This window comes from Thalassophryne amazonica, chromosome 18 (genome assembly GCF_902500255.1).
Source record: "Thalassophryne amazonica chromosome 18, fThaAma1.1, whole genome shotgun sequence".
Taxonomy (NCBI): domain Eukaryota; kingdom Metazoa; phylum Chordata; class Actinopteri; order Batrachoidiformes; family Batrachoididae; genus Thalassophryne; species Thalassophryne amazonica.
Window position 1 is genome coordinate 68317905 of NC_047120.1, and position 20803 is coordinate 68338707.

Below are 20803 nucleotides of genomic sequence, written 5' to 3' on the forward strand. Positions count from 1 at the left end.
TAGATTTATGTTACACTGGCTTTATATTCAATTTATTTTATGTTCAGTTCACTTTTTTTTTTTTGGTTATCTTTACATTCCCTTAGTTTTAGATTCCATTAGATCCAAGTTAGCTTTATGTTCTACTAGCTTTATGATAAGTGAGTTTAATGTTCATTTAGTTTTAATTAGTCTTGACTTTAAGTAGATTTCAGTTAGATTTATATTACATTAACTTTTTATTGTCATCTTTATATTCCCTTATCTTTAGATTAAATTAGCTTTATAGTCCCTTTGATTTAGATTCTATTAGCTCCCAGTTAGCTTTATATTTTGCTAGCTTTATGATAAGTGAGTTCGATGTTCAGTTAGCTTTAATTAGTCTTAAATTTGAGTAGATTTCAGTTAGATTTATGTTACATTAGCTTTATATTCAGTTTATTTTATGTTCAGTTCACATTTTATTTCCTTATCTTTACATTCCCTTAGTTTTAGATAGATTTATATTACATTAGCTTTTTATTTATCTTCATTTTATTTATTTATTTTTTTGCGAGTTGTCTGGAGAAATATTTGATTTCTTTTATCTGTAACTATGTGCTGCTGTGTTTAGATTGTGTTGGATATAAATGTTTATGAACAGGCATATATGCCTGTTTGATTGATTTTATACAGGAGGGTAGGCATGGATAAGCGTTGATTCTGCCTACGCCTTTAGGCACCATGTATTTGGTTTATTTTCTTATATTTCTTTTCGTCTTTGACTTTTCTGTTATGAGTTTGGTCATTTGTATATGAGCGAATTTCTGTTATGCATGGGTGTCTAATAATAAATCTAAATCTAAATCAAAATCAAGATTCCATTAGCTCCCAGTTTTATATTCTACTGGCCTTAAAATAAGTTAGTGTTATGTTTAATTAGCTTTAGTTAGTCTCAGTTGAGTTAGTCTTGCTTTCAGTTAGATTTCCATTCTACTAACATTATATTTTTGTTTGGTATTGTGTTCAGTTAGTTTTATCTTTATATTCTGTTTTAGTTTCAGTTTGCTTTATATTCTACTGGTTTTCTAATAACTTAGTTTTGTGTTCAGTTAGCTACAGTTGACCTCGGGTTTATATTCTTAACTTCAGTTTGTTTTATATCCAATTAATTTTATATTCAATGAGCTTTATATTTTACTACTTTTGTAATAACTAATTTCGTGTTGAATTCACTTGGGTTATTCTTCCACTCAGCTGTATATTCTGTTACCTTTGTACTCACTCCTTTTTACATTCATCTAGATTTATACTCTGTTAATTTTAGAGTTAGTTAGCATTCAGTTGCTTTCATATTCTGTTAACTTTATTAACATTAATAAAGTTAATAAATATTACTATACTAATAAATTACTACAAATAATAATGTTAACTGAGTTTATGTTAACTCTCAACATAAACTCAACTTTCAGTCAGCTGTACATTCTAGATTTATTTTCAATTTGTTTTAGATTCAGTTAGCTTTTTATTCAGTTAGATTTGAATTCAAGTCATTTTATAATCAGTTCCATTCATATTCAGTTATCTTCATATTAATTTCATGGGTAGCGTGATGGTGTAGCCCCAGGTTCCTTTCTGTGTGCAGTTTGTATGTCGACATGAGTTTCATCACTGAGTTTCAAACACTGTATGTGAAGTTATTCTCTACGAGCATGTTGCTAAAATGTCATCCCCATCAGGACATGGAAATGCAGAACTGGGGAGGCGCTCATCAATCCTATATGAAATTACAACATGCTCATGGCAAGCTAACACACATCACGCGGTGTCATAAAAACAGATATCAAAGGAGTTGCTGTTTGCCACGTCCACTATGTGAAGGTCGGGGGTTAAGAGTTAAGAGACTGTGAGTGCGTCGCAGAGCACGCAAGGATTTAGATTTAGACTTCTGTAACATATGTCACAGAAGTGAAAAATGAGCTGTTACAGGCTAAATTTTACAAATAGCAATGTAGTTTATATGTACACAGATGAAAAAATGCAGGACTTTGAAGATGTTCAACAGAAATCTCCCAGCAGATTGAAGCATAAAATGCTGATTAAAATCTATTTCATACAATATGACCCTTTAAAAGCCATTTTGCATATTTTGAGTGGCAGAGTGTAAGAAGCAGAAGTGAGGGATGAAGAAAGAGAGCGAACAAGTAGTGGGTGGATACTGTATAAGTGCACCCTGACTGCCTGGTTAATTATGATCAAAGGAGCAGACAGTGTAGGAGGGATTAATCTGCTCTCACTGCCATCATCCTCTGCATTACTAACGAGAGCAGAACAGGAGACAGCTCGATTATCTCAGCCCTACATCGTTATTGTTATCTACCCGTCAGCTTTGTGAAGATGCTGTGAATCCACCTTTGTAGAATAGCTGTAGTACGATGCTTTTAACGGAACCTGTGTTTGACTCCATCATGTTATAACAAACAACCACACAGGGTTCAGATATGGTCTATTTTTGTACCGTATTTAAAGTAAGTCCCTTCAGCTTCTCCCTTGTTTCACTCGGGGTCGCCCCGGCCAACTAGAGGTGAATCTACATGTTGATTTGCCACTAATTTTGTTTTTACGCCAGATGCCCTTCCTGATGCAATTCCACATTACATTGGACAATGAGTGGGTGGGCCTTGAACCGGGAACCTTCCAGTCTGGAAACAAGTACACTTAACCGCTTGGCCACCAGGGAGAATCCACTGGTCCTAACCTCTTTATATTATAACCCCAAACTGATTTTAACGTTCACAAATAAATGTAATACTTTCAAATAGCTAACAAACCAGCTCCAGTTTTGTTCAATTTACAAAAGTAAAACATACTAGGGTGTTGCTCGTGGGGATCCACGGGGTCTAGATTGGGTGGTGTTTGTAAAATAGCCAGCTGACATTTAAGGGTGGTAATAAATTAAGCAAAGCTTGTTAAATGAGTTGGAATGGCATGTGAGTCCAGAATGTTTTAAAACCTTAGACCTCAACAATTTTTAGAAGAGGAACTCAACCCTTTTAATCTGGGGTTTGTACACTAGTATACACATCTTCTAATATTCTGCCAACAGGGTTCAAACCAGATAATACCAATTTCTATCTGTATCTAACTCTTACAATTTCACCCAATCATAAAATTGTTTAAATTAAATGTAATCTCCTGTATCAGAGAAAATCAGAATCATCTTTATGGCCAAGTATGGACAAACTAAAAAAAAAAAAAAAATCTGACTTTTTGTTTCCTTTACAAATAAAGAATCAAATCAAAGACATATGTAGATACAAAATGCACTACAGCTTTAATTTGTTGTAAACCGATTTGCAGAAACCAGGTTTTAATTGCTTTAAAAGCAGTTTTAAATGTTTTACACCATTTAAAGTGACATATTGTTTGTCACATGGATTAAAACCTGTTGTCGTTTGATTTAAACAGATTTGATTTGAGCAACTGATTTTGGGCTCTATTTAAAAAAAAGGGGGGGGGGGGGGGGGCTTTAATATCTTTGAACTGTGGACAAGTAATGTGAAGACCTTGAGATGTTGGACACAGTTTAGTCATTTAAGTAATCTTCCTGAACTTTAAGGGCTAAACAATGAAAGATCTGGAAAACAGATCAATCAGTATTAACTTTATCGCAACCTTTCACTGATTTAAACTGTGTGCAATGTTTAAAAACTTTGAACATATGGTCCAACACTGGTATCATTAAAATTATCTCCTTCCACATGCATATTACATATATGTGATATGTAGGGAAGCACTGACTTTATTAATAACAAAATATAAGCAGATGTGACGAGAAAGTCACAGGAGCAGACAGGAAAATCAGTAGAGCTCACTGTGAGCAACGTCCGGAGACCCCCAAGCTGAAGCACGGCGGCACCCTGACATCAGTGTGTGTGTGCGTTTGTGTGTGTGAGAGAGAGAGAGAGGCATGATTTTAATGATTTAATGATTTTTGTTTGTATCAGACCGAACAGTGGTACATAAACACAGTTCATTTGGAGGATGTGATGGTCTAGTGGCTAACCTTTAGGCCTGAGATCAGAGGATCCTCAGTTCAAATCCCAGCCAGACCGGAACATCACTAAGGGCCCTTGGGCAAGGTCCTTAATCTCCTAGTTGCTCCCGGTGTGTAGTGAGCACCTCGTATGGCAGCACCCTGACACTGGTGTGTGTGTGTTTGTGTGAATGGGTGAATGTGAGGCATCATTGTAAAGCGCTCTGAGCATCTGATGCAGATGGAAAAGTGCTATATAAATACAGTCCATTTAATTTACCATTTCACATGCTGCTTGGACAGATGTTACCAACCAGACAGATACCACACACACACACACACACACACACACACACACACACACACACACACACACACACACACACACACACAACATGCAGTGAGTTTAATGAGTGAAGGCTGCGCACACTGTAACAACTGATATGTCTGAATAATAAATCAATCAATCAATAAGGTGGTCGTGACCGTAAACCAGCAAACAAATGAGGGCAGAAACAGCAGATCCGTGGTGGATGGAACAAAGGTCCTACCTGTGGCTCTGCACTGGACTTTCTAACCAGACTTGTGTGTGACTGCTCCACATGATGCAAGGGGCTGCCACCGGAGTGAAATCCATTCACTGCACAGACGAAGGCAGACAAGAAACAGTGTTAGGCCATTTGGCTGTTTACTGGGCGAGAAACAAAACCTGCAGTCGCACTTCAGCACAAACTTATTTTCTGTGTAACTTGCTGTCACCTATGGATTAGTTCAGCGGTATGATGTGTGCGCTGCATTCACATAGTTGCACGTAAATAGTTCACATGAAATACAGTTTGTTAACTTTGACACATGAATTTGGTACTGTTGCCAAACCTCATGGTTTTTTTTTTCAATTTCAATTTAATTTCATTTATATAGCGCAAAATCACAACAGAGTTGCCTCAAGGTGCTTCACACAAGTAAGGTCTAACCTTACTAACCCCCAGAGCGACAGTGGTAAGGAAAAACTCCCTCTGAGGAAGAAACCTCAAGCAGACCAGACTCAAAGGGGTGACCCTCTGCTTGGGCCATGATACAGACACAAATTACAGAAACAATTCACAGAACAATTCACAGATGAATATGCAGGAAATGCTATTGGTGCACAGGACAGGAGGGTCGCCAGCACCAAATACAACTCCCAGGAGAGGGAGGATGGTTTTGATCATTACTTTTATTACATATTAGTGTACTTAATTTTTATACTTTTAAAATGTATTTTTGATTCCGCCCCACCACCACCAAAGCCACCTGCAGTATCTGCACGGCCCACCAGAGGGCCAGTAGCCCACACTTAGTTTTCCAAGGTATGTGCAAGGTTTCAAACTGTGAACGTCCCGAATGGATAACTGTTGAAAATGAGAACGGGCCTTACTTCTATTATAACGCACAAAACAAATCATACAAATTACAAATACTTATTTACTTGTGCTAAATAAAATATGGCAGAAACTTAACATGCATAACAAAGGGCATCCAATTAAAACTTTGCATTTTAACGTTAGGTGCAGTCCCCCCGATCACTGGTTTCTAAGTCCCGAGTATGAAGTGTATTATTACCTTTAAATACTGTCATTCTGATACTGTCCAGATAGTTGAAAACGTTGCGACAGGACTTTTGGTCCATAACCATCCAGCGCGAGCAGACATCAACGCTGACTTCTTAATTTAATTTATGAGCTAAAACAATTTGTTCGGACGTGATCCAGTAAGTGATTCACTGTAGAACGTTTGCAGGGCTTCACGTGAGTAATGAAGCAAACAGCGGCTCCTTGACAAGTAACCAGGCTAACGTTCTAAATGTCATTTTTCTTGGAGCGGCAATTTGTCCCATAAGCTACAATTCACTTGTCAACACATTCTGAGGCTGTTCTGTTTGAATCATGAGTCCTTGCTCGTCTTCCCCTCTAAAGACAGTGAGGTATTGTAGTCTTAAATATTGAACAGGTACGTTAAAGTTACCTGGCTCCTCGAAGGTCACATTTACGGAAGCCAATAATATACATGACTACAAATTATGAAGAAAAAACAAGTATGATACTTACATGCATACAACACTGACAGACACTAAATACCACAACAGGCCCCACAATAACTCGCTGTCACTAAGATTCTGGCCCTGCCCAGTTTGCTCGATCTCGCTGATAATATTCGTGTGACTGTGGAATAAGAAGTGACAGAAGTGAGAACTGCTGCCAGAGTTTGACCACTTCTGAGAGTGGAAACTGTTCTCAAACCGTACTGGTTCTCTCTGTTTTTCTGCTTCTTAGGAGCCGGTCCAAACGAGACACAGAGGGGCTCTCAGTTCTGTGGTCGAGGTTACAGATAAAATTAGTCACAGGAAGTGTCTGTTCGGTGGCCATGAGCGGGTGCTTTTGTGCCGCTGTGGAATTTTTAACCAAATTCATCGCCCCAGGGCACTGAGATGTGAAGAAATGATTTAGAATTGAGATGGACAGAGATGGGCTTGTATTACCTGCTGGCAGGGAGTTCTTGTGCCGGAAGGAGGATTTGGGGGTTCCAGGTACGCTGGACGGTCGCTCCCAAGTCGTTTCTGATGATATGAACAAAGAAAGAAGAAAAATGATCAAAGAAAAACAGCATCACATGTCCTTTTGGATACTTTACTGAAACCATTAAGCTGTTCTTTCAACAGGGTCCCTCGGACAAGAACTAGTCTACTTTTGAATGTCACATTCAGATCTCTAAAAAATAATCTGTGCCTGTCACTTTAAATGGGAACAAGCTATTTCTCACAGAGGGGACAAGTCCATTTTTCTCCTGCTCACATCGTGGATGTGGACGTTTCACTGGGAATCTGGCAGAGTTGTGACGTATGTCACAAAAGCCTAACACAAGCCATTTCAGGGCCACATTTTGTCAAACAGTCACAAACCTGTGAGACTTTAAGGACTGTGAGACGTGTGTAACTGTAATAAACAGATAAAAGTGATTCTGCTCAATATGTCCCTGTAAGGACGACACTCCATGTTATTTTGTCGCATCCTGCCACTGTAAGAAGTTACAGTAGTGTTCAGAGTAATAGTAGTGCTATGTGACTAAAAAGATTAATCCAGGTTTTGAGTATATTTCTTATTTTTACATGGGAAACAAGGTACCAGTAGATTCAGTAGATTCTCACAAATCCAACAAGACCAAGCATTCATGATATTCACTCTTAAGACTATGAAATTGGGCTATTCGTAAAAAAAAGTAGAAAAGGGGTTGTTCACAATAATAGTAGCATCTGCTGTTGATGCTACAAACTCAAAACTATTATGTTCAAACTACTTTTTTAGCAATCCTGTGAATCACTAAACTAGTATTTAGTTGTATAACCACAGTTTTTCATGATTTCTTCACATCTGCGAGGCATTAATTTTGTTGGTTTGGAACCATAATTCTGCTCGGTTACTAGTGTTCTTGGGGTCATTGTGTTGTTGAAACACCCATTTCAAGGACATGTCCTCTTCAGCATAAGGCAACATGACCTCTTCAAGTATTTTGACATGTCCAAACTGATCCATGATACCTGGTATGCGATATATAGGCCCAACACCATAGTAGGAGAAACATGCCCATATCATGATGCTTGCACCACCATGCTTCACTGTCTTCACTGTGAACTGTGGCTTGAATTCAGAGTTTGGGGGTCATCTCACAAACTGTCTGCGGCCCTTGGACCCAAAAAGAACAATTTTACTCTCATCAGTCCACAAAATATTCCTCCATTTCTCTTCAGGCCAGTTGATGTGTTCTTTGGCAAATTGTAACCTCTTCTGCACATGTCTTTTATTTAACAGAGGGACTTTGCGGGGGATTCTTGCAAATAAATTAGCTTCACACAGGCGTCTTCTAACTGTCACAGCACTTACAGGTAACTCCAGACTGTCTTTGATCATCCTGGATATGCGTATCATGAATGCTTGGTCTTGTTGGATTTGTGAGAATCTATTGAATCTACTGGTACCTTGTTTCCCATGTAACAATAAGAAATACGAGGTCTGTTAGAAAGGTATCGGACCGTTTTATTTTTTTCAAAAACCATATGGATTTGAATCACGTGTGATTGCATCAGCCAAGCTTGAACCTTCGTACGCATGCGTGAGTTTTTTCACACCTGTCGGTTGCATCATTCGCCTGTGAGCAGGCTTTGAGTGAGCACTGGTCCACCCCTCTCATCGTTAAGGAAATGTCTGAAGGATTTGGAGCTTTGCTGCATCAATTTTTTCCTGAAACTGTGAGAGACCTCCAGGTGGACATCATTCGGAAAATTAATATGGCTTTCAGGGACGATTTTATGGGGATTACACAGATTAAGGAGTGCTCCAGCCGGTTTAAAGACCGCCCACAGTGTCAGAGCGCGGCGCGCTCCGAGCGCCGATCGACAGGCTCAAACCCCGCTGAAACAACCAGATCATTTCCAACGTGAAGGCTTTGTTGATCCGGGACGTCGTCTGACTTTCACAAAAAGGCAGAATGCGTGGACATCAGCACTTTTTCGGCACATTCCACTGTTACAGGAGTTTTTTTCATGGAAAAAGAAGTGGATGAATGCGCCACCGTGCCGCTCATGGCGCGGGACAAAACCACCTCCGTGTTGGTCTCTCAGGACGGCTTTCAGACGGCTTCCGGTTGCTTTTCTGTCGTGTGAATATCCGAGAAATTGAGCATGAGCTGGACATGCCCCAACATGTCCTGTGAGGCTTCATCACGGCGTTGCTTTGCGCCATGCAGCTCTGCCGCGACGCGTGGAATTCCTCCGCACATCTGTCTCAATGTGCCAAAAAAGTGCTGATGTCCACATCTTCCGCAATTCCTGTGCTAGTCAAACGACATACCGGATCAAGACAGCGTCCAGTTTAGAAATGAACGGCACATTCCACTGTTACAGGAGTCTTTGTCATGGAAAGAGGAGCGGAGGAATCCCGCGCGTCACGGCGGAGCCGCATGGCGCAAAGCAACGCCGTAATGAAGCCTCACAGGACATGTTGGGGCATGTCCAGCTCATGCTCAATTTCTCGGATATTCACACGACTGAAAAGCAACCGGAAGCTGTCTGAAAGCCACCTGAAAGCCGTCCTGAGAGACCAACACGGAGGTGGTTTTGTCCCGCGCCATGAGTGGCACGGTGGCGCAATCCTCTGCTTCTCTTTCCATGAAAAAAAACTCCTGTAACAGTGGAATGTGCCTAAAAAGTGCTGATGTCCACGCCTTCTGCCTTTTTGTGAAAGTCAGACGACGTCCCGGATGAACAAAGCCTTCACGTTGGAAATGATCTGGTTGTTTCAGCGGGGTTTGAGCCTGTCGATCGGCGCTCGGAGGGCGCCGCGCTCTCAGACATTGTGGGCAGTCTTTAAACCGCCTGGAGCACGCCTTAATCTGTGTAATCCCCATAAAATCGTCCCTGAAAGCCATATTAATTTTCCGAATGGTGTCCACCTGGAGGTCTCTCACAGTTTCAGGAATAAATTGATGCAGCAAAGCTCCAAATTGTTCAGACATTTCCTTAAGGACGAGAGGGGTGGACCAGTGCTCACACAAAGCCTGCTCACAGGCAAATGACGCAACCGACAGGCGTGAAAAAACTCACGCATGCGCACAAAGATTCAAGCTTGGCTGATGCAATCACACGTGATTCAAATCCATATGATTTTTGAAAAAAATAAAAAGGTCCGATACTTTTTTAACAGACCTCGTATATTCAAAACCTGGATTAATCTTTTTAGTCACATAGCACTACTATTATTCTGAACACTACTGTATGTTCTCCTTACAACAATGTCACCAGAAAACAACAGATGCAAGCTTTCATTAAGCTCTCCCCCCCCACCACCACCACAATATTATTCATTGATAAGTCTTCTGACAGATCGTTAAAAAGGTCTCTTGTTGTCCCCAATTTCACTTCTGATGGTAAATAAACTGAAGAGAAAAGAAAAGAAAGGAGGACATAAACATCCTTGATTTTGAATAACATTACATCCTTTCAGCCTGATTTAATGTTAGCTGTGTGCTACAGAAAGCAGCCTGATTTCGTTTGGGTCTTCTTGTTGGCTCTGCAGCATGTGGTGCCGCCTCACGCTGGAGACAACGAAGCCAAACCCATCAGCTCAAATGACATGCTCTGAGAGGAGACGCGGCAGCGGGCTGCGCCCTCTTGTACAACACCATTTACTCACAGGCCATAAACGCCTCAATTCCTCTGCCCTCGCTCGTCATAAACAAATCGATAATATGAAAAAAGCTGGGTATTAATGCAGGCAAGGATTGCATAATCTTCTTAGCTCTGGTAAATTGTTTCTTATTGTGACGGCCTGCCCTCGCTCCCGAGTCAGCGGCAAGAACATCACTCATAAATTCAATATACATTACATTTCAGAAGGGGACAAAGCCAGCAAACTGAATTTAAATTACATGTGAATTGTTATTGTAATTTTGTTCATTAACTATGCAGTTAAACGTATTCTTGAGTCAAATAAAACAGCAGTTTTCCTGAGTCGTTATGTGCATAATACATATTTACTATAATGTGGTGACACTAAAGGAGAACCGGTTGGGTTTCTAGGCAACTGGCTTGTCGAATGCAGATTGCCAATCACTTCCGTCAAACCATTTATTTATGCAGGTGGCAGACTTGGCACCTGCCGGATTCAATGAGATGCACGAGCGGCAGCACCTGGAGAAATCCACAGATGAACTGAAGAGGAAAAGTCATCAGTCATTACAAATCGCCTTGACTGACATGATGCAGAGAACATCAGAAGCAACCAAAATACACCCAATTTACCTCACGTTTAGGTTTCTGGAATAGATTATTTGGCCTTCTAAGGCACTTGTGGAGATGGAAGCAAACCTCAGAATACCTTTACCTCTATTTGAACAAAGGCCATCATCAAAATGTTTAATCAACACTATCCACACCACAAGTGATGCAAAACACGGACGTGATACTAACAAGGAGGAGGAGATATGACCTAGTTAGTGTCGATGCAGTTATATTTTATTCATAACCATATGACTCTGGTCCCCAATGCTCCAGCTTTCTGCTGTCACAGATTTCATCAATCAAAACAGTTCATTCACAATATAAAAAAGAGAAGAGAGACCAAAACAGCACACATTACTTATAGGACTTCATTAGACATAATACCACAGTGATGTGTGTGTGTGTGTGTGTGTATATATATATATATATATATATAAAAGAGAGAGAGAGATAGAGATAGAGGGGGTAAAAACAGGAGATTAAACTGCTACTTCACTTTATCTATATATAACACATTTTATAGGATAGTATACTACTATTACACTGAAAGCACAATTTTTACTATTATTTCAATCGCACATCTCCTGTTTACACATTTAGTTACTGTAGAATATTGTTAACTGTATGTACATCTTTTTTTTTTTGCTCTAACACTTGCTTTGACAATGTAAACGTATGTTTCCCATGTCAATAAAGCTCCACTGAATTTGAATCATAGGGACATAGAAAAGAAAGACAGAAAAAAAATAGAGAGAGAGAGAGAGAAAGAGAGACAAACAGAGATAGAGGCATATGATATATACAGACAGAAATAAAATCAGAGATGTGGAGACAAACAGAGATAAAGATTTCAAGACATAGAAATATGGACACATAGAGAAAGACAGACAGGGATGTAGAAAAACACAGATAAATAGAATAAAACTCAACTTGGAGTACTGGTACTGTACACTGTGAAAATCACAGGTGTATTTAACCCCTTAAGCCCTAGAGCCTATTTCACCAAATCACATACCCATACATTATGATTTATTTCTCAGCTTGTACAAGGTCAAAAACGTAAAAGTTTGGACCAGCTATAAGACAGGTCCTAGGGGATGTTGTGGATGCAAAATACTGAAAGTAAGTAATACTTGGTAGGAGTAAATGAGGTTTTTTGTCCCAAAAAATGAATTCCGATTTATGTCTTTATTTGCTTGGCGTTTCAGCTGTGGTTAGTTGATATGTGATTCAAGTGGATACTTTTGTAAAGGAGACTTCTCTTGACATTTTGATGTATAATAAGTGTATGTTGGTGTCAGCGTTGGTTAGTTATGAGTGTTCAAATGTTCCAAAAGAGGTCAAGTCCCCAAAGTTAGGGACTCTAGGGTTTAAGAGGTTAATAAAACATCTCTGTTGTTGATGCATAAGCAGAGTTGTGGTCAAATGCACAGCTGCTGCATTCAAGGAAGCAAAAATATAAGAGGTTTAACAAACAAGGATTTCTGCTCCACACATTTCTGTAACGATGGCAAAAAACTATTTCAGAACTTTTGGGGACACACTAGAAGAGCTGAGTGCAGGTCAGCCTGACACCAGAAGCTCGTGACAAACAAAATAAAAGACAGAATGGGCTTGTTGGAGAATTAATATGACTCCGATAAAGATGAAACGGTGATCGTATGTCATTTAAAGTTATTACTAATTCAGAACAACTCAGACGAGGAGAAGGATCACCACCAGGTGTTCTGTGGGCTTCAGGAGACACGGAACAGAAGTACAAACCATCATCCAGTAATTATCCAGTACCAAGTAAACAAAAGAGATCTGGTGTCCAAAGAAACCAAAACTAATCAAAGATACAGAGTTACAGCAACACCAGCAGCGACCTTGGATGATGCCCGGTGAGACCGAGGAGAGATAAAGATGTCCAAGTTGTTACAACAAAGCCTGAGAACAAGAGACATGTCTGTAGCAGGAAAAATATTTCAACTTGAGACTGAGACGTCTAAAAGTCTACGAGAGAAAGATTGCGGAGAATTTTTAAGAAACCGCGCTCAAAATGATTAAAACTTTCAAAGCTTTAAACAGCTTAAACAGATAATAGAGAAGCTTGAATCTTTGACTGGACTGGGCAAATCAGGAAGTTTCACAACCTTTAGTGCAGAAAAGGCGTACTTTCAGTGGGAGTATTTTTAAAGATACACCCAGACAAATTAGTGACAACAGGGAAAATTGGGTAAAGAACAACCCAGTCCAGTCGAAGATTCAAGCTTCTCTACTATGGAAACCACCTGGACAACGGAGAGCCTACACAGAAGCTTAAACTGATGAGTAACATAAAAATTCACCCCGTATCGTTGTCCCGAATGGGGAAACAAGCTGCAAAGACCAAAACAGGTTTGTTTGTTTGTTTGTTTTTAACCAGGCTGTAAACATGTTTGTTCCTGCTGTGGCAGTTGAACATTTTAACATGAGAATCTTATTTTGGTTGATCTACTTTTGACACCAGCCTCCTTCCACATCGCCTTTATTTTTCAGCATCAGATGCTGCCGCTTGGACATGAGAAGCCATGACGAGATGGAAGATCATTTTTGAACATTTTGGGGAAAAAAAAAAATTAAAAATGCTACTACATGTCATGGGCTGAGAGGATCTGTGATGACGCCAAACCACAGCGCGGTGCTGCTCGAGTCCACGAGACATCAACAGGACTCACCGCAAGTCTTAAAGTTCAGTGCAATTCATGCTAAACATCATGAAAGTGGGGACCCCCCCCCCTTTACCCTGCACATCCTGCGGTGTGCACTGAACATCAGTGATACCAGGCAGAGAAAAGCTGTCACCATCCAGCACTACGTGAAACATTCAAATATTTGGGTTGATGTTTAGCACCAGTCAGGGTGGTTTGAGAGACGGGTCTCAGGAGACGGCTGCTACAAACCACAGAGGAAACCACATAAAAAAAAAGGCACAAGAACCTGCAACTCTGTTACTATGGTGATGCAGACACACACACACACACACACACACACACACACACACACACACACACACACACACACACACACACACACACACAGAAAGAGCAGTAACTCATCTGGGTGACCTTTAGCTCAACAATAGACGTCCAACGAAAATAACAGCGTTGCTATAAATACTAAACATTGTTTCACTTTTAATGATATCAGATGGTTTGTTTGACTGTGATTGTGAACTACAAGCCTGTAAAGTGCAGTAATAATAGAGTTTGTGTGAAGGTGTATATTTAAGAAATAATTAGAGGACAGTCACATTTTTTGGAATGTTAATGGTAACAGAGAGAAAATCTCACGTTTAATGGCAACTTTGCCACAGCTAAACCCAATAAAGCAATAAAAACACAAAGAAAACAGAGAAGGAGAATGTACGGTTATAAACCTGACAGCAGCCAAAAACACACAAACGCACAGTGAGACAAGATTTCACAAATCAGGAACAAATCAATCAATTACAGTGATTTTGATTGGTATTTTTCTATTTTTGGGCAGGTGGTTTTAGGCTCCAGTCTGGATGTGACTGATGCGGAGGACAACCAAGGACAAGTGATAACTTAAATCTGCACAAATTATTATTATTATTATTATTATTATAAGTGACATTAATCCACTTTCAAGACAGACTTTGGCTTAAACATTGAATTCAAGTAAATATTTAAATTTCAAGATGATATGTTTGGTTTCTAAGTATGTAAGTTGTATTTTATTTGCGGATGATACGACTGTGTTTTGTAGTGGGGATCATTTGGGACAGCTCCTGGACAAGATGTAGAACGAATTACATAAATTTAAAAAATGGTTTGATTTAAATAAATTATTGCTCCATTTTGGTAAAACTAAGTGTATGATATTTGGGAATAAGACCAGGAATTTAAGTAAAAAACTATTATTACATGATATTGAAATTGTAACAGATACAAAATTTCTTGGTGTTCATATTGATGATAGATTAAGCTGTAAAACACATTAACTATGTTAAAACTAAAATGTCAAAAGCCACTGCAATTCTGCACAAAGCCCAGGACTTCCTCACCCAACATGCATTGACCACTTTATATCATGCATTACTTGTTCCATATATGACATATTGTGTCGAGGTTTGGGGAAATACATACAGAACTAATACTAAACCAGTTTTTCTGTTGCAAAAGAAAGCTATAAGAATTATCAGTAATAAACCATATCGAGAGCCAACAAATTTATTTGCTTGTCTGCAAATTTTAAAATTCTGGGACTTGGTTGATTATATTACAATACAGATTATGTATAAAGTTAAAAATAAGCTTTTGCCTCTACATGTCCAGAATCTGTTTTAAAATGAGACACTCCAGCTACTGTTTGAGAGGAACATTATTATTTGAGAAATTGAAGATCCGTACTACTGTTAAAAGTCATTGTGTTTCCGTCAGGGGTGTTAATATTTGGAATAATTGTCCTGATAATATTAAAATACTTGGTACATTGGTTGGTTTTAAAAGGCTTTACAAAAAGAATATATTTACCCATTATAGGTTGAAGGATTAGGTTTATATTTTGTCACTGTTCACTCTTACTTGTTTGGTTGTGTTTTGAAATTTTGTGATTAAGTTAAATTGTTTATGTACTTTTTTCTTTTTCTTTTTCTCTCTCTTTTCTTGTACAGTTATTATGACCATATGTGTAGGTTTGTATGTATATGTATATATGTATGTATGTATATGTATATATACATTCTTTATTTTTAATGGTATAAGGGGAGGCTGCTTATAAGCTTTGCTTCTGCCTTCACCCTTTCGGCCACACAGGTTTTCGTATGTTGTTTTTTTATGTTCTGTTACTGCCTTTGTTGTTGCTCAGTTGTGTGCCGGATAAATAAATAAATTCAAATTCAAATTCAAAACCTAAAAAAACTAAAATTTAGGATTTCCAGTAGAATTACAAACTTAAAGCACTCGTTATGTTTAATTTTGTGGTGATGCTGAACATTTACTCTGTTATTTTTTTCTGAGCAGTCAGACAACTGTTTTGCACTCAATTTGCATTAAATGTCTTATTTTGTAACAAGACGCTGGTGCTGCCAATGTGTTTTTAACTCAGGAGGTTATGAAAATTTAATTATTTTCTCCTCATAGGAAATACTGCTGGAATCAAAATGTTCCAGCACTCCGCCCTTTGTCATTTGTCACTCTGTCCCTCCGGAATACGATTACGGGTTTATTACCGGAGATGTGCTTCCAACTGCCGTTGTATCATGATGGAACAGATTTGTGTGAATCCTACGGGAACCTCAGGATGAGGAAAACTGAACGTTCCCTTTGAGAGATGTCGGTCTGGTTTTGTAGAAACCTTTGACATCTCATTTATAACAAAATAAGTAAAGGAAGGAAAAGAGGACCAAAACCAAGAAAGACAAAAAACAGGAAGGAGGTCAAAGGGTCTGACATCTGCATTCTGCTTTTACTATAGCTAGCAGAGGTCTCCGTATTCAGCCGAGTGAAAAGTAGTCACCAAGTTGTGAGCATTTTTCATAGAAAAAAATTAACTGGAGCATATCATTGAAATCAGAGCGTGGAGGTCTCTAAAATAATCATCCCTCTACTGCAGCCAGGTGAAACGTGGATGTTCCCATGGCCTTCTCCAGCTACTGGGGTCCTCAACACACAGGCACGTGTGCGCTGGGCCACATGGCAAAAAAGTCGTAGCTGACGCTCCCTCACAATCAAAGTGATCCAACTCTTCCTTGTCTCCATTAGTATCCATTTGTTTAATATACAGTAAAGTCATTCCAGTGGTACCCAAGGATCCTCCAAGGACACCTAGTACCAAAGACATCCCACCGTCGCCTTAAGCCCCGGTCACACGGCACTAATGAAGGACACCGAAGCCAAAACAAAACAAGAAATCTGGACTTACGTTGACTTTCTGAGACATTGTTTAACCGTCGTCCAGCTTCGTTCCTGTAGCTGGCACTTCAAAGCACAACTTCAATTCATCTGTAATCCGTTTTGCTTTCTTTCTTGACGGTTCCTCATCGTTTGCGTAGTTCCCATACAGTCAGCCTTCCGTTTGATTGTCGTCCAACTTCATCCAACCTCCCAAGTCCGACATTTTGCATGAACATTGACAATATCTGAACGGATCAATAACTAAAGATCCAACAAGCTGAACATGACTCGTCCATGTGTGGCACGAAAAGCAACGTTGTCATACAGAAACAATAGCGGCAAGAAAGTTTTATCAACTGCTGTAACTATTTACACATGTTCGCATCCCGTGTGTGGCCAGAGAGGCTGTGCACACGTTTGCGCACACGTTTTTGTGAAGACAGCCCTGTTGTCAAGACAACTCTCGCACCTGCAGGTGCTGTGGCTGCAGAAATGATCACAGGCTGGCACTCTGTCTGATACCTGCTGTTAAGTAACATCATCATAAATGTTTTGTTTTGATTTTGTTTAAAGTGTCAAAGTCACCGTTTGCGTCATTTTTTGTTAGTTTCGGTTTTGTTTCATTCCTTTATGCGCTCTGGACTCGCAGGCTTTTTGGTGATGGGATTCATCTGCAAAGATATCGGCATCGCCAAACACCTCTGCTCAGTGACCTCATAACTTCACAAGTTCTTCCCAGGTGCTTCTGGAGCTCAAAGACTGAGGACTCAGACACATGAATGAACACTGCCGAGATTAGTGAAAGTCTCTACAAGTTCAACACTTTCACCACATACAGACACACTTCTGATGACTGAGTCCGGGAAGTTTTTAAAAGCCTGACATGGTGGCACCAAATCAGCCCCGTCTGGCTTATACACGATACACAAAATTATGTCCATATCGGCACCAATACCACCAACGTGTCGTGATATCAGCACATGATAACTTACACAGGGAAGAAATTTCTTACATGTGCAAAAAGAAGTCTCCGATTTGTAAAAGTGTCTTTGGAGAGCTTTTTCTTCAAGGCCACATTAGCGCAACATTTCATTATTAGTTAAATGCACCAATTCAAGACCAAACTGCCTGTGTAGGAAGGCCGTTTTGTCACGCCTGTCCAGTGGATGTACAAGAAAGTCCTCGGCTAATAGCGAAGGAGGAGTAGCTGTTCTCCTGCCTGGGTGGAGCTCGGTGCTAATTTTAGATCCCCTCTCCTGACCACACAAGCTGGACCACTACAGCGGTGATCACAGGCAAGCGCCGTGTGAAGGCTTCGGGTCAAACTGAAGTCAGTGATTAGCCGACGCCGTGTGTTATTTCCTTTATTACACCCTGAAAGGCGCATGAGGATTTCTCCTGCGCCAACGCAAGATATTAGTTCCATCAGTCAGGCTTTACAGTGAACCCACTCATGGACAGTAAAAGCAGGCAGTGCCACGTGTAGAGGAGGGCATTAAACTATGTGTCTGTGTTTGTTTATGTGCCACTGGGAGACGCCGAGCGGTAATTGTGTCGACATAATCAAGGTCCTATCAGCAGCATGGGTTCTTGGACCCTGATGTGTTTTGTCCTGTCTCTCTGAGGACATGCTGTGTGTCGAGTTCTGCAGCTCTACAGACAGATGGAATCACTCAGGTATCACTTCCCAGATGAAATCAAGCTGCACTGTCAAACACGTTGGGGAGAAATATCGTCTTACTTACAGTTAGGTGAGGGTGAGGCAGGAAATCATCTCAAATTAAACACACATATTAATATTTTTACGTGCATCTTTAATAAAAAAAACAGGAAACACTGGAAACTGTCAAACTGCCAATCGGGCAGAAGTTTTTTTGCTTACTGCTGCAAATATTTCCTCTTTTCTTGTCCTTTCAGTGGTGGCAAAGCAAATCTATCCAGCAGCAACTCAACTTCATTTCAACAGGGGGTGGGCGGGGCCAGGTCTCTCATAAGAGGCTTTATTGTTCTCAAGAACAAATGTTTCAGGTTTGAAGAGAGGTCAGATCAGGTTTGGGAGCTTAGTGGCAAAATGTTTCCCAGCTAAAAAAAAAAAAAAAGTCCAGTAGCTCTGACTAAACGTCAGGAAGCTTTGGGAAGATTCACTTCTGCCACACATTGGCGCTTCAAATATGCCACTGAACCACCTCAGGCCCTGAATGGCAACCACCCAGGAGGCAGCTGGTTTGTCCCACAGAGCCGCTTATAAGAGCCAAAGGCTGCAGTTGCACTGAGACGCATGCCGGCAAGGAGGCGTGGTCACCAGTTTCAAACCGGGCAACTCAGTGGGTAGCGCGCAACATGTGAATGCCCGTTTACCGTTAAATGCAATACAGTAACACCAACGGTGCTCATAGATCATGCCAAGATACAGCTGGAAAATGCCGGAAAGCTGTGCATGTTGGCAGTACCACACCTGGATTAAGAAGGGAAACAACATTTCCTTCCATAAGTAAGTATCTTTGGTTTTTGATACTTTTTCCCTGACTTTTGGGCGATAAACTGGTGCATCTTGCAGAGCGTCATGCTGATGCAATGCATGACTACAAAGTTGTAAACCATATAAAATGTGTCTCATGAATGATCATCCACAAAAGAATTGATTATTGTATTTTTATTGTAACTACTGAAGGGCCTGTACCCAATCCGAGGATTTAGAAACCACCTGGAACGGAATTTTACTCAAAGCTGAATTAATTCATTACAATACAAAAATGGATTTACCATGTGGAATTAATTGATGTGGCCTGTGTGCCCAGTCTGGATTGTGTGTATGGAGATATTGTGCCTTGTTATGTCTGCAGAATTTGGAAGCTGGAACATATCGGATCTGTGAAAACTTTCAACACTAACTTGTTTGGATTATGACACGTTCGAGTTCAACTTCTGTACCTTGATCTTACCTGGCAGTGCCTGGAATAAAATGTGACTCATGATGAATGATTATCCTCAAAGGAACTGAGTGAAGCTGGAACAGATGTGTGGGTGTCCGGGTACGTTTAATACTTTTCTTACATAATTTAATGTAATTTAATTTTACTGGCTCGATATCCAGGTCAGTATTTTGCAAACTTTTTTCTGTGTGCGTTCACTCACATATTTACCTCCGCATCATAGACACTCACTCACTCACCTTCAACTGCTTACTCCAATTGAGGGTTGCGAGGGGCTGGAGCCTATACCAGCAATCATAGAGCATGAGGCGAGGAATGTCGCCACATACAGGCAAACGAACATTCAAACCCGCATTCACACCTACGGAAAATTTAAAGTTTCCTATCCACCTAACCTGCGTGTCTTTGGATGTGGGAGGCAGCCGGAGCACCCAGAGAGAACCCACACAAACACGGGGAGAATATGCAAACTCCACACAGAAAGGCCACAGGTGGGAATCGAACGCATGACCTTCTCAGGCAACAGGGCTAACCACTAATCCACCATACTGCCCGCATCACAGATATAATTTCAAAAACAATTCCAAAAGATAATAATAATAATTTCCTTTATTGTCATTGTACAGACATACAGTAGCGTTTAGAATAATAGTAGTGTGGCATTCAGTCAGTGAGTTCGTCAATTTTGTGGAACAAACAGGTGTGACTCAGTTGTCCCCTATTTAAGGATGAAGCCAGCACCTGTTGAACATGCTTTTCTCTTTGAAAGCCTGAGGAAAATGGGACGTTCAAGACATTGTTCAGAAGAACAGCGTAGTTTGATTAAAAAGTTGATTGGAGAGGGGAAAACTTATACGCAGGTGCAAAAAATTATAGGCTGTTCATCTACAATGATCTCCAATGCTTTAAAATGGACAAAAAAAACAGACGCGTGGAAGAAAACGGAAAACAACCATCAAAATGGATAGAAGAATAACCAGAATGGCAAAGGCTCACCCATTGATCAGCTCCAGGATGATCAAAGACAGTCTGGAGTTACCTGTAAGTGCTGTGACAGTTAGAAGACACCTGTGTGAAGCTAATTTATTTGCAAGAATCCCCTGCAAAGTCCCTCTGTTAAATAAAAGACGTGCAGAAGAGGTTACAATTTGCCAAAGAACACATCAACTGGCCTATTTTTTGT

General features: G+C 40.1%; 1 protein-coding gene across 1 annotated transcript in view; it reads right to left on the reverse strand.

Moving 5' to 3' along the window:
* The window catches only part of LOC117531093 (growth arrest-specific protein 7-like), a 110767-nt gene that overhangs the window by 51556 nt on the left and 38408 nt on the right, over positions 1-20803 (reverse strand). The window contains 2 exon segments of the mRNA XM_034194135.1: positions 4546-4634; positions 6513-6590. Of these exon segments, the coding sequence (XP_034050026.1) occupies positions 4546-4634; positions 6513-6590 (167 nt within the window).